General features: G+C 27.3%; 1 protein-coding gene across 1 annotated transcript; it reads left to right on the top strand.

The window, feature by feature from the left end:
* The first annotated feature begins 9946 nt into the window (after positions 1-9946).
* On the top strand, positions 9947-12828 carry LOC114397728 (ubiquitin-conjugating enzyme E2 4-like). The gene is made up of 6 exons (XM_028359911.1): positions 9947-10165; positions 10278-10357; positions 10924-11038; positions 11163-11215; positions 11323-11451; positions 12372-12828. Exons 1-6 carry the CDS (start codon positions 10122-10124, stop codon positions 12500-12502), a joined length of 552 nt encoding a protein of 183 aa, XP_028215712.1. The 5' UTR covers positions 9947-10121; the 3' UTR covers positions 12503-12828.
* Positions 12829-16416: the final 3588 nt, after the last annotated feature.

The raw sequence follows: 16416 nt of genomic DNA on the forward strand, positions 1-16416 counted from the left end.
AAAAGGATATCATTCATTTCAATGAGTTAGAAAAGAAGCACCATGGATACTCAACAAATGTGCTTCACTCACTTGATCATCAACCAATACATTGCCATCTAAGAATGGAAATTTTAGCCCTACACTCCAACATGATCCTAATGGGTAGTAGTCATTTTATCAAGTTGCCTTAAACAACAATGTGTAAAATTTTAGCTTGTTAATCATGAATTCAAAAAATATTCACATGGGATTGTTTAAATAGTCAAGAAAAATTCATGTAGGTTCATTCTAGAAAATAATAAAGAGAAAACAAAGGAAAACTACTTTGGATTGTGTAAAATTTTCACCACTTAAGAATTACATGTGTTTGTATCGTGTATGTGTTTATATTTGATCAACTCAGTCTATGGGTTATCTCCTTGGTCTATGATAAATAAACTTGATAATTATGAAATGAAAGAATGCAACTAATCTGTCTTTTGCATGGTAACAGTTTATTTTCGTTTTACACTATTAGTCTCACTATCAAAAGAATATTGATTAATAGAGAAATACTATCTGTTGAGAAAAAATTGTATTCCCATAATTTCCATTAAACAGGTAATTTTGTTTTTTTTAATTTTATTTTGTGTTTAATTTTCAATTAACAAATAAAACACATGTACATGTATTTGTGCATATACGTGCATTTGTGTTTTGTGGCAAATATTACTGCTCTAATTGATGTATGAAAGAAAAATAAATGGTTAGGCTAGATTTCATTCCTATGATCATGTTTCATTTGAGTTTTAGTTCCTATATTCCATTTTTTCTTATTTTGTATAAATCCAAATAATGCATACTAGCACATGTTCAAGATAGACAGAAAAATGTTTTTAAAAGTTTTGAGATCTTTCGAGTTTGGTCGAGCTATGGTGCAACTAAGATGTTAAATATAAAATAATGATGTATATTAGATGCTTACTTAATAAGAATCACATTAAAATGATGATGTATATTGAATATTTACTTAATTCTCTCTCGTCTCATTATGATTGTCGTATAAGAGAAAACAATTATCTTTAAAATAATTGTTATTTTAACTTTTTAATATAACATTAGTTATCTTTTTTCACTTACTTCCTCCCTCCCATTATAATTATGTGTAAGAAGTGTTAGCGATCATATTACATAACTTGAGACTCATCCTTGGTTATACCAAACAAAACATATTTGTGCCTTTCAACCCATGATCCCTACCATACGGTCCTATGAATGAAAAATATGAAAAACAAGTGATCTAGGCATTGACTTTAGTTAACACTTGTAGTTTCAACTGAGACATTCTAGGTCAAGATAAGCTTAGGAACTTGAATCAACCATCAATATTTCCAATCTCACATAAAACCATAGCAAGCATCACAATCACACAACCTATTGTGCAAACCTTTAATAAGTATTGAAGAAATCAACGAAATCAAATGAGTAAGTATTTTGGCAGAATTTTTCCTTTTTACAAAGATTTTTCATTGTTAAATCTGTAAATTTAATAAATAAATAAAAAGAGATAATGGACTTTCAAAATGGGCCGCTAATACAGAGTATTCAAAAATTGAAGCATATTTATGATATTCAAATACTCTAAAATAGTATTAGATGGAGTATTCAAATACTTTGACAAGTATTAAAATATTTTTTCAAATATAACTATGAAACTAGTTAATTTATATTTTAAAATTATAAAAATAAATTTTCACTTTAATATATATATATATATATATATATATATATATATATATATATATATATATATTGTGACAAAAAAATGTAATGAGACAGGGATGGAGCAAGGCTGAGAGTTAGTTACATCCCAGAACCTAAATCTGATCGGGGAAACCTTAAATTCAAACTCAAAGAGGGATTTCTTCGTCAAAGTCGAGTTGGATGAGATTCATAGGTTCAAGTTTTCGTATGGCTACGACTATTCCTATATAATTCCTCATTTAAATTAATAGTATTACTTTCCTCTATTAATCATTTAGTTTTATCATATGGTTGTTTTGAGTAATTAATCTTAATAATTAGATTTTAAAAAATCAATGATTAGGATGTAAAGTAACTCTATAAAATTATTGTTGAAGTAAATTGATTATCCTTCTTTCATGATATAGAATAATAAACTAAATATGTATTAGGTGTAACAAACATTTTCTCTATAAGTGATTAAACCTCAAAGCCAACAATCAGGCTATCAATATTGGACTTGTTTATAATCTTCAATCCTGGTTGATTTTCATAATGGAAGTGTTAATAGATCGAGTCCTAGCTTTTGCCTGAATAACTGGATATATAGTTGAATTATTGAATCTTAGATGTTCAAAAAATGAAAATTAATAATCTTTTTTTTCTTGTTTTTATCATCATCATTATTGTCACTATTAAGAATTGTAAACTAGGAGAGAAAAAGAAATGTAGGATTATCTAACAATTAACCTCTAACATCAACATCACATATTCACATCTTAAATTCTTATATATATATATATATATATAAGAGTCAATAATTGAATCACAAGTTCATTGATGTCATTCATTGTTGCTAACCTTAAAAAAAATGTTAGGAGTAATAATATCCACTTTAATGATCTTTATACTTTAAAGAAATTAATTTCTAATTATCAGCCAGAAAAATTTTAGGTTTTTAAAAAAATACTACTAACCTAAACCCAACAAATAATTTTGTGAGACTTATGACTCAATCTTAACAATTTAAATTGAGTGATCAAAATCATCACCAAAGTAAATTTAAATTTAATAATATCAACTATAAAATATGACAATATAGAGTTTTTAAATATGATAATATGGGAATTGTTAGTAAGTTTAATATAAGAATAACCAATAAATTTCTTTGTGTTAGTAAGTTTAATATAAGAATATTATAGTAATGTGTGATTTAATTTTAAAATAATCATTTCTCTTTTCTCTCTCATCTATATCAGCATTAAATTTTCATAGTATTTATTCTCCTCTCAATAGATAACAAAGTGTACTCAAACCTCAGGGGTATCCACAAAAATATCCATAAGTGGAGAAAATAATTAGTTGCATATTGAGGCTAGGTACATGGACAAGTATTTACCCACAAATTTATATAGGTGTGGGTGCGGGTACGAGTACAATAGTACCCAACCCCTGCATATGTCATATATATTTAATTATAATATGTTACATTAATAAATAATATATATTATATATTTGATTTGATGTGAAAAGAAAATTGTGTATTTTTTTAATTTTGTGAATAATACTCTATTAGTAATAGATACTTAGAGTAGTAGAGTGAAACCTTAAATCTAATCCATTCATTTCTGACTTACCTTTTATTGGAAGTTTTAATTATTGTTTTTGATAGTCTAATTCTTAGCCTTATTATCATGTTTTAGTTTCTATTGGTATTAATGGATCCAAGCAATATATATACTTAGGAGATAAGCGTTTGTAAAAATATGGAAAAATTGATTCTAATGATGAGGCCAAATATCTTATCCATTTGTGTTTTTTTTAATATAATTTTGTAATATATAATTATAAGCTAATTAGTTTTAACGTATTTTTTTAGGAGTCTTATAAAGTTTCATCCCCACATGATGTCCAAGTTTAATTAGAGTTTTTGTTAAGTGATTAGAACGTTATAAACTTTAAGAATTGTCACGTCCAAGTTGAATGATTATCTTTGTAATGTTGTTTATTTATAACTTGAGTTTGGATAAATTAATGTTATGCTTAGTTGTTTTTATTATTATATGTGGATGCTTTTAAAATTATATTTTTAATTTAAAAATGCATTTTTAATTTACTTGTAGTAATTATTTTAATTAATTATTTTAATGATTTATTAATTTACAAAAGTAAATTTTCTCTCGCATAACATTAAATCATCAATCTCTCTTTTTTTTTTTCTCTCCTGTAAACATTAACTTTTCAATCTCTCTCCTCTCTCATCTATCAACATAATATAAATATTATGAAAATTTTGTATTGTAAAAAATGTGAATTTAAATTCATAGTATTTTTTATAATTTCAAAACATATTAAGTGAAAATAAATCATACTAATATAAAAGGTTGATTTTTATACACTACACAATAAACATATGATTGAATACAAAGGAAAGATTACGCAAATTTTTTAAAGAAATGATTACCTTTTTCTTAAAAGAGTAATTAAAAAATATGTTTCATAAAGATTACAAAAATGTTATTTTAAAAAAACTGTGGCTCAAAGAGAGCAACAAGTTGGTTGAAAAAAATAAAAAAAAAATGTAATTTACTATTATTTTTTACTATAAATTGTTTTTAGAAAAATATTATTTTTCAAATTTATTTAAATAGAACAATTATTATTATTATTTTTAAATGAATCTGAATCAAACACACTTAATTTGTTTTAAAATAAATATATATTATAATTTAATGTTTATGAAAGAGAAAAGAGGATTCATAATTTAATGTTTATGAGAGAGGAAAAAGAATGAGGAAAAACAATAGGGTATGAAAATTTAATGGTAATAGAGATGAGAGGGGAGAGAGAAATGATTATTTTAAAATTAAATCATAAATTATTATAATAACCTTATATTAAACTTACTAACACATAGAAGTTTATTGATTTTTTTTTCCAAATATTTATGATATTGATTATTAACACGGTCATACTAAAAAAAAAAGTGGATGTGCATTAGCAATCACCATAATACTTTTTTACTTTATTACATGAAAACAATTGATAACCATCGTTAAATCAAGATTAGAAATATTAAATAATTAAATTAAAATAATATTATCAAATCTCTAAAAAATTTACCTAATAATCATGTTCTAAAATATCTTAGCTAATGTTAATACATCATCATCACTATGGCTGTCACTGCCACTGTCAATAGCAGTTATGCTGTCGGTAACAATCATAATGGTGATTGCAGGATAGTCATGGTGTTGATAATTATAACAACGAGAAAGGTCATGATGATGTAGGTGGCTGCGATTGATGGAGGTGGTGGTAGCTGTAATGGTGAGATGACAATGACAATTGTAAGATGGTGATAAGTTTAAGTTAATTGAGATATTTTAGAAAATGATAATTGAGATTTTTGTAAATTTATTTGTTGTTTGGTTAACTTTTTAGATATTGGATGATATATTAGATTTTAATTTAAAATTTTAAGTATTTTAATCTCAACAATCTATTATTTTTATTCTTGATCCAACATTTGTTATTAATTGGTTTTATAGGAGAATGATCTTCTTATGAAAATTATTAATCTCAATCATTAGATTATAAAATAAAAGACTAAAATTAAAATATTTTAAATTCAAATTAAAAGCTCATTTAATCACAAAATCTTTATAAAATTTACTGAATAGAAAAATCAAAATATCTTAAATATTAAATTAATTAATTTATAACATCTTAAAATATCTCAAACTTAACATTATGACTATCATTATTTGTCATTACAATAATTACAACTGTTATCATGCGCCGACAACCTTTGCCATGATCCCGTCACCACCAACATATATAACGTGATTGTTGGTAATTTTATGTGTATAACGCTGTTATATATATATATATATATATATATATATATATATATATATATATATATATATATATATATATATATATCAATGATTGGTATTTTTATTCGTGTAAATTTGTCCATTTTTGATTGAGACTAAAACACAACTGATAAGTAATGGAAGACTGATGATATGGTTTAGCTCAATGTTTAAAACAACGTTAACGTTAACTGTATGGATATTTTAGTTGTACAATTAAATTGCATTGGCTGATAAAAAAAAAGTTACATTTGTGTTGCACGTTTAATTTATTTTAATTAACTTACGTGCGCATGTTGGTGAGTAACAAGATGAGTCAATATTAGCTACTATGTAATATTGTAACGTAACAACTTTTATTTTTTGGATAAATGTAACGTAACAAGTTGTTTTCCAATTAACTATGGTTTTAAAGTTGTTGACTAGATGAGGGGACTACAGATGATCTAAGCAATCAAGTCCCACCATATAATAACCCACTGAATTAGTCCCCAGAAATTGAGGACTTTAAATTAGTCACCCCCAGTTAAGATACTATTTTTTTTTAAGAATAAAAGCAAGATACAATTTTTTAGGTGTTTTTATGTTATTTTTTTAATTAGAGTTGATTAAAGTTTTACTTTGATAATATATGTTGATATTTAATAGAAATTTTTGTTACATAAATTATTAGATGAAATGTTATTTTGATTAGAAAACAATACAAATATCTATAAAATTAGGAGTGTTCATCGGTTAGATTAAGTTAGATTTGACTAAACCAATTATCTAAAAATTAAAATAAAATTAAAATTTATGAAGACAATAAATAATTTCATAATAGTAAAAAAATAAATACATGCATTCTAATACTTAACGATAAAGTAATTAAAACCTATTATCATTCCCAAATACATAATATTAGTAATTAAAAAAATGAAAATAAAATATTTAAAAAATTTACATTAAAAACCCACTATTTATTAAATTCCCTTGCAATTAGTACAGTTTATTAAATAAAATAAAAAATAATTAAAAAAAAGTCTACTTTGGACGGAAAAAATAATTTCCATATAATTTTTTATTTTATATATGATTGTTCAAAAACTAGTTCATGAAATTCATTTTAGGGTAGGATTTAATTGATTTTATTAATATAGTATTTTAAAAATATATAAATAATTATAATTTTTTTATATAATATTAATTATTATAATTATTATTATAATATATAATTATATTTAATAATATTATTATTAAATATTATATTTATTATGTAATATATTAGTTTAGTTATTAAATGAAAATGCTAAAATATGTATATTAAATGTACAAATATTATTCAGTTTCATATAATACCTATAAATTGGCATATAGATAATTTATCTCAAAATTTATATTTATATTTATATTTTAAATTTAATTATATATTTCAAAAGACCTTTATCGAGTGAGTGAATTATAACTTAGTAAACTAAAAATATTTTAGCATATATTTTAATTAAAAAAATATACTAAAAATTTCATAATGAATATTTTGTTGTGATAATAAGTTAAATATACTAAATTATATATTTTATCACACGAGAGGAGGGACTAGGTGATACTTGCATCAGTTAGCAATTTTGGATCATAATATATATATATCACATAATTGAATAAGTTATGGTTATTATTTTATTAGTCAAAATATTAAAATGGTCTCATCAATATAAAATTATGGCTAACGACATATATATCATGAAAGATTAATTATGTAGATACTATTAGTAATATTATAATTTGATACGGGACCAAATTATAATTATCAAATTTGGAGTAAGTGGTAGAAAGAAGTGAGTTTTGCTTTCTTTCTTCTTCTCTTTATCCTTGTAGAGAAAATATTCAGAGAAAGAAATAAAGTTCTCTAAGATCATAAAATCAATCTTGATCTTTTTATAAATTTTTTATCACTTCATTAGTGCTTCTGCATTTAATTTTCATCATGATTCTGAGTATCAGAACACAATGAGGTTGATGGATTAATTCCTTGTTGCATCTCCTAATGATGGAAAGTATAATTTATATTACACTTAACATAAGAAAGGAGAGCATGGCAATAGTTGCTTCTCTTAGAGAATGGAAGTGTAATTTGGTTTAGTGTTAAAGTTAAATGGATAAATTAGTATATTTAAACAGAAAAAAGAAAGACATTGTAATACTTGCATAGTCTATAGGAAAGGAAATATAATTTTATTTTTTTACTAAAATTAATTATAATTTATTAATACATATTGATTTCTTTTATTTATTAACATTTTATACATTATTTTTTTTATCAAGGTATAATTATAAAAGTAATAATTAATAGAGTCCTTCCGTTGCTATGTTCTTAATTTTATTTATTTATTTTGACATTAAAAAATTAATTTTCATATTTTTTAAAAAATTATTTAAATAAAAATTTATAATTCAATTTGATTTAAATTTACAGATTATTTTTATTTAACAATTTAAAATTAATTTTATTAAAATAAATTGTTTTAATTTTTAAAATAAACGAGACATAAATAATAATATATTGTAAGAGTTGTTGCTGTCATCCACTACCACCATCACCATTGGTTGTACCTTCCAAATTCCAACCACCTTCCTCCTCCTGTATCCACTGCAGCCGCTAGTGTTTTATCAATAAAATTAATTCATAATTATAATTTTATATTCAATTCTTCATCCATCTCAAATTTAAAAATTGAACTTCTTATTTGATTTTGAGCATAGCATGATTAATTAATACTTATTAGTTTGTATAATAGGAGACTTAATTTCTTTTAAATGAAATTAAAATTTAAGTCTTTATAAATAAAAATAAACATTAAATAATTTATAATTTATTATTTGTTACCAAACATAAGCTATGAATCTTATGATAGATGTCAAACAAAATGATGAAAAAAAGTCAGGTTTGATTTGATGTATTATTATAAAGTTTCAAAATTAAGAATGCGTAATACAAAGATTTTATAAATGGCATATTATTTTAAAATATATTATATTTTTTATTTGAATTTTATCATGCTTTAAAATTAAAATGAATGAAATTATCCATTTTAATTTATTATGTCAAATTTTTGATCGATTTGCTTTACTTTGAAATATCTCTATATTTTTAGCAACAAAAATACTAACTCTATATTTTAGTTTAAACAAAACAAGAGTCGACTCGAAAAGAAAATAATATTCTAATAAAAAATTAATTTATTTTTATTTATAATTAAAAGATTATACTATTTTTATTTTTTTACTTTAAAATATCTATAATTAAGTAATGAAAATAACAAATATTATTTTAATAATTTTCTATATAAATTTTTAGAAATAATAAATAAATATAATTATTTATATATACTAATAAAAATAAAAATAAAAATATTTTCTCAAATTAAACATCACTTTAACCATTTTAGTGCATATACAAATCATTAATAGATGATCAAATAATTATTCTAAAAATTAGCACAACTCAAATTCATCGAAATTATTATAAAAAGCCCAGTTACCAATTACGGTAACAAAACTCCAAAACATTATTGTTCCTTGACGTAACCGAAAATCTACTAGAACACCGTAGAACACAACATCTTCATCCTCATTATTGTGATTAATTGCATTCTTTATGTCTTTATTTTTTCACGTTTCTAAATTTTATCCTTTTGTTTAATTTATATCCCATAGACTCAAATTTCTCAACTTAACATTCATTATGTAAACTTACGTAAAGTTACAATAAAATATCACATCTATATGAATGTGTTGATGTGATAATGTAATAAAATTTTACATCGGTATCTTTATTAAATATTATTAGTATATAATTAATATAATGATAAAATCAAATAGTATAAGAAATTTGAGACAAAATTAAGAAAAGTAAATTAAACATTTTTTTATATAAGCAACATATATCACTTGTGATCATTTTGATTAAACCGAGTAAGACTGACCACGTGTTAAACACATATTGTCCCATTATTCACGTCTATGATAAAAAATTGTCAGAAGCTGCAGCTAGTAACTAGTGAAGATGGATAAATGTGAAAAATCACGTTGTAGTCTTGTAGATCCATTTTCAAACAGGCTGTAAAACTCGAACTCAGAATCATTTATAAAGTTAGAATAATTTTATCTCATTTAAACTGCATGTTTCTTGATTTAGAGAAGTTGAATTATAATTTATCATATAGGATAAATTTATTATAAAATAAAATAATAATATAAAATTATTTTATATTATATAAATTAAGTTTTTTTAATTATCTATCTTATTAATATAAGATATTTATCAATTTCATGGTTCATTAGTTCACTTTTATAATTATTATTATTATTATTACTATTATTGTTGTTATCTCCTAGTTGTGCTGATTGCTGCCTGAACCAAATTCTACTTCCTTTCAGCTGCACAAGAGTCTCCAATCCCAACTCTCTCTCTCTCTCTCTCTCTCCACTTGCCAAAGGAAAAGGCTAAAGAGAAGAAAAGGCAAAGCAAGGGACCAACCAAAACACACACAGAGAAACATGTCTTCCCCAAGCAAGCGCCGAGAGATGGACTTGATGAAACTGTTAATCCTTTCTCTCTCTCTCAATTCATCAAAGTTTCAATCTTTTTGTTAATGGGGTCTCTTCCCTTTCTGTTCCTGATTCTGGGTCCTCTTTGTCTTTTGTTTTCCGTAGGATGATGAGTGATTACAAGGTGGAGATGATTAATGATGGAATGCAAGAATTTTATGTGCAATTTCATGGACCCAATGACAGTGAGTTCCCTTTCCTCTCTCTTTCTTTGTTTTTTTGCTTTGGTGCTTCTGATGAAGTTAGATGCTTTGCTTTTGTGTGTCTTTGCCTTTTATTTGGTGGTTTTTTCATTTTTTTTATGTGGTGGAGATAGCTATTTGACCTTGGTGGACTTAGATTTGTGTAGCTGCAGGATGGTATTGATACCTTTTTTCTGTTTATTGTGTTGATTGCTATGTGTTTTCTGCAGATTCTATAAATAGATTTGGGAAGAACAATATTTTGTGTTTGGTTTTTTAATTTGCAAAGAAATTTTTGTTACTTTCTTATTGATTTCTCCTTTGCTTGCTGTGGAATTCTTAGTCTGGATATAGAACTGATTTCTAGCTGGAAAAGGATCGGTTTGAGGCTTTGAGCTAGAACTTTTGTTGGTTTTTTAGCTGTAACAAATTTAACATCATAGTTGCTGATTTCACCTTTAATTGTTGATTTGTCCTGTTTTGATATCCTTTTCAATATTTCTGTATCATGTACCTTCCTTTTTCAATAGTATTTTTTTATCCGTTTGATGGCTTTTGGCTTTTGGCAGGTCCTTATCATGGTGGTGTGTGGAAAGTAAGAGTTGAGTTGCCGGATGCTTATCCTTACAAATCTCCTTCCATTGGCTTTATCAACAAGATCTATCACCCAAATGTTGATGAGATGTAAGCACATAGTAGTAATGCTCTGAAAATTGTCTGTATTGAGTAGTTTACATGTGTATTAGATATAAGAATAATTGTGTGTCGGTGCGTCTGATCTGATCATCTTGGATAACATTAATTTCAGGTCAGGATCAGTTTGTCTGGATGTTATCAATCAAACCTGGAGTCCCATGTTTGGTAATGAAATTCATTAAATTTTCTGAGGAACATTTGTGGTTTTGTTCAATGTTTTATATTTTGACATTTTTGTTTTGGTTCATATGCCAAAATCTACTTTGTTCCAGATCTTGTTAATGTGTTTGAGGTGTTTCTACCTCAACTTCTGCTGTATCCCAATCCATCAGACCCCTTGAATGGAGAAGCTGCAGCTTTAATGATGCGTGATCGACCAAGTTATGAACAAAGGGTTAAAGGTATTGATCCTTTCCTGTTTTTCATTTTCTAAATATGAATTAGTTTATGTGCACTCCTCCTACGTCTGCATCACAGACTTGCTATGTTTTCTTTGCAGTTTTTTTATTTTGATCTTCCTTTGTCAGCCACAATCAAATTCTAAACCAAGAGGGACACTTGAATAAACATTTTTGACCTCTGGGTAGTAGATGTAGACTGCCATCACTAACCAAATTGGATGTGAATAACTGCTTGAATGTGTCAGTGCGTGTGCATGCATTCACTCAAAACACTCAAACAATTATAAGAACTTCAATTTTAATAATTCTTAACCTCATTTGATTATCTTATTTAGATTATTAACACAAATTGCTGCTCTTCTTCTATTAACTGCATTATGAACTTTAACATTTAAGGTCTTATCTGCTGATGGAATCGACTTCGTTGACATCTGCTACCAATATCATGTTACTGTCTTTTATGATACCATCAAATCCATGGCATAAAAGTGAGGCATAGAAACGAGTAAGGATGGAGTAGCTTAACAGGACAATCATTTAGTAGAACTTCTGTGTTATAAGAACACAAGAAATTTTGGTTCAGTAACAATTTTTGTGGTGATATAAAAAATAGGATGGAATGGAACTAAACCTAATGGAATGCATTTTATTCATTCCATCCAATGCCTTGTTATCTATCTATGGACAATGAAATGGTAACTTTATTCTATTTCATTTCATTTTATTCCGCACATCATTAGATATCCAAAAATATTCTTCTTTATCTAACTTGTTATAGACAACATCACTTTAATAGTTTTTTAAAATCTAGGCTTGAATTCTTCTGAGAACCAATTTCTGGGTTTTATTTCAGAAGCAATCAGGTTTTTTTTATTTATTTAATTCATACTTGACTGATGTGTCATTGGCTTCGATGTCAGAGTACTGTGAAAAGTATGCTAAACCTGAAGACATAGGGGAAGCCACAGAAGAGAAATCCAGCGATGAGGAGATGAGTGAAGATGAATATGACTCTAGTGATGAACAGGTTGTTGGTAAAGCAGACCCCTAGCTTTGCATGCATGTCCTGTTCTTAACTTTGTATTTTATCTGTACATGATGTTCTTCTTCTAGTTCTGTTAATTCATCTCACCACATGTGAACTTATTATGGATAAGGGGGGAAATTCCCCTTCCTTCTAGTTTCCCAGTCGCTGTAAATAAAGTACCATTGATTTTCCTGATGCAATCATATTTCATGTTTAGCACTTTCAAGTGATTGTGCTGTTTAGCCATGGTAATTTAATCAACAATGCTAGCATACAGTGTATAAATAACACTCTTTGTATTGGGTGATTCATGTTTGTTCCATTAAATGATGTGAATCTTACTCTATTTATTTAGTCTCCCTTATTTGGTGCTTGTTTGTTTAAGTTGAATAAAATTGATTTTTAATATAAGTAATTTTGAAATGTTGAAAGTACTCGAGGGCTTAAATTAGTCTCGGCGACAGATTTTACATTGGAACATGTGGGGAATTGATTACTGGAATAGAATAAACAGGCCCTCCTTGGTAAGTGTAACATGGAATTAACCTAATACCAGAGAAAGACAATGCTAGCCAGTGATCGATGACAACGATTCTTGTTCTCACTAAATCATTAGCAAATGTATTGTCACTTTTATTTAATTAAAATTTATCGAAATTATTAATTTGATTAAAATAAAGAGAAATATGATAAAAAATTATTGAAATAGATTTGGTAATGTGGACACTCACTGATTTTAAAAAGATCGTTTCATCACATAATTCGAAATGTTATGCTAAAAAAGGTTAACCATCTTAAAAATCCGGATCCACAATGTTACTTTCTTTTGTGTGTGAATACAATGTTAATTTCTTATGTCTCTAGTAACTTAATCCTATTCACTTCCCAAACTAATAACCTTTTAAATAGAAGGAAAAAAAATTAAAGTGTAAAACTATGAATCCCCCCGTTGACTAAGTAATTTGGACAAAGTATTATATAAGTTAAAGATATACAGAATATTCTCATTAACCTTGACAATCAGTCATGGTTTGCTTTTGATAGACGTCCAATTCGTATAAATCTAATAAGAAAAATAAATAACTCATCAACTAATGTTGTTTGTGACCAAAGAATGACAATGATTCTTGTTCTTTTCTGTCTAAACTATTCATTGTCTAGTGACTTTTGCAGCAAAAAATAAAAAATAAAAAAAGAGTATACTTAGTGGTGAATACAATTTTGTGTAGAACCTTTTGAAACTGATCAGGAAATAGTCTCAATGCAAACCCAATCCACGAGTCACTGATGATTGTGTCAATATAGTAATTAACAAGGTCTCGTGCTCCATCAAGCTAAATCAAAATGCTAAAAGGGTAACAACTTCTATAATGTGGCCCACAATAAAAGCATCGTTACCATTAATTTTGTGTGCTTAACATTAGTAATTGTAGCCAACAAATCAAGAGCAAGAATTGGCGCTGAACAATTTAGTTTATCATCATGCTTACAACAAATTCCGTAGCTCAAAAGCAAACCATGTTTAGTGGGAGAATATTTCGTCCTACTATAACAGATTATGTTTGTAACTGGGATGTAACGGTGTTGTAAAATATTCATTGTAATTTGGGTTAATTTAATTTACTCTAAGGTTTAATTGTTATGTTTTATTATATTGTTAATCAAAGTTGGGCAAAGAAAACGTGATTTAATCATGTAATGAAGAAAACGTTCAAATAAAATTCTAAGACATACCTGAGTTGTCTGAACCTTAATTTAAGGTGTTTAAAGTGCTTAGAACCTTATAGTAGAGAACTATACTTGGCGTAATAAAGTTGTTGGAACCCTTGGCACTCATTGTCAGTGTTATTAGAATTGGATTAGTCATCGATCCAAGTTGAGGTACAAGATTAATAGATCAATTGTCAAATCAGCAAGTCATTGGTTGAACCGTATAAATCAGTGTATATTAAATTTATAAATTTTATAGCTAAGATATAGATATATAATATTTTTTGTACCTATTTGTAACAAAACTGTATTGGTTTAGGTTTTGTTTGGGGTGATTTTTAGGTTTAAGTTTCGAAATTCTTAAAAATAACTAATTTTTAGTTTTAGTTTCAAAAAATTTTAAAATCAAGTTTTAAAATATGATTAATTTCAAAATAAACTCATTTTAAAAGTTTCATATTATATTAAAATCACTTTAAGAATGTTTTTGTGTGAGGGTAACAACAATGATGATGGTGGTGGTGTTAGCAGAATCGACGGTAGAGATATCAATAGTGGTTGTAGTGAAAATAGAGGTGGCAACGATGGTGTCAATGACAATGGTGGTGGTGGCAGCCAATGATGACAGTGACAGAGGTGGTATTGATGGTTGAAGCGATGGTAGTAGTAGTGACAATGACAACGACGATGTTGGTGGCATTGGTGGTGGTGGTGGTGGGTGGTGATGGTGGTGACAGAGGTAGTGGTGGTTGTGACAGCAACGTTGGTGATGGTGATGAAGTGACAGGTAGTATTGGCGGTGGTGGTAGCAGTGGTGGCAATGACGATAGTAGTGTTAGTGGTGGTAGTAATGTTAGTGGCGACGACAATTGTGGTATCGATGGTGGTAACTAGTGGTAGCAATGATAGAGGTGATATTGGGATAGCAGTAGTGGTAATAGTGGTGGCGGTGATGGTAGTAGTAATGTTGGTGATGATAATGACGATGGTGGTAGTGGTGTTGCTGTCGACAACAAATGATGGTGGTAGTAGTTGTGATAATGTTGGTGGCGATGACAAAGGTGGTATTGGTGTTAGTGGTGGTGACAATGACGATGTCAATGAAGGGTGTGGTGGTAGCAGTGGTAGAGGTAGTAGCGATAGTGGTGAGAGCAGCATTAGTAGTAGCAATGGTGGTGTGGTGACAGCAAAAAGTGCAATTTTCAAATGTGAGAAAAATATGTTTTTTTTTAACTAAACCAACTTTATAAAACATTTTTTTATTTTGAAAATAAGTGTAAAAATATTTCAAAAATAATTAAAAAATCATTTCAACTTCATTTTTATCAAACATGCTTTGTTTTTAAAATTACATTTAAAAATTAAAAATTAAAAATTAAAAACTCACAACCACCCTAAACAGACCCTTAATAATAAGTTTAATTTTAATTGTACAATGGCTTTGGGTCAAGGGTTCATAGCGTTTCATATTTATTAGAGTAGATTGAGAGAACACATCAAACACATGGGACCCTCCAAAGGCATCACAATAGTAGATATATAGGATAATAATATGGCCAACGTAGGAATCATTTTGTTGTAGTAAAACTTTCCCCCTCCCCCTCATTAGACGTTGAGAATGTGTATCGACCATATTGTTTTTTTGTTTATGGATATATATTTTAGTTATTGAAGAATAATTGTTTTCGTTTATGGATGTATATCCTTCACCACAGGATCATTTTGTTGTAGTAGAACTGTCCCCCATCCATAATCGAAAACAATAAATAAATTGAGGAATCATCTATCGATCTAACAATGTTAGGCAAAGGAAAATTATCCTTAGGGCAAGTTTTGTTAAGATTGGTATAGTCAGTACACATTCTCTATTTTCCACAAGATTTTTTTCACCATGATCCTTAGGGAAAGCTTAGTTAAGATCAGCATACTGGTTTCTGCATTTGAAAAGGAAATAACCAAACTTGATTCCGTCTCCTTTTGGATGTGCATTTTGGGAGCTTTGTCCAGGTTTGGACACCATAACAACTCTCAATGCTCATTTTCTTGATCCATTAGAATAATTGCTTACAGCAAACCTTCCTGGAATCATATGAACTCAAAAGCTTGCTAGGGAATCAAGTGGTGCATGGTTATCATGGATGACCTCCATCATCCATTAACTTATAACCATAGTAGTGTGAATTGAATGTACCAAATTCCTACAGATATCTGTCTGAGAAGAACTAGGA

This window comes from Glycine soja, chromosome 18, assembly GCF_004193775.1.
Source record: "Glycine soja cultivar W05 chromosome 18, ASM419377v2, whole genome shotgun sequence".
In the NCBI taxonomy this organism is placed as follows: domain Eukaryota; kingdom Viridiplantae; phylum Streptophyta; class Magnoliopsida; order Fabales; family Fabaceae; genus Glycine; species Glycine soja.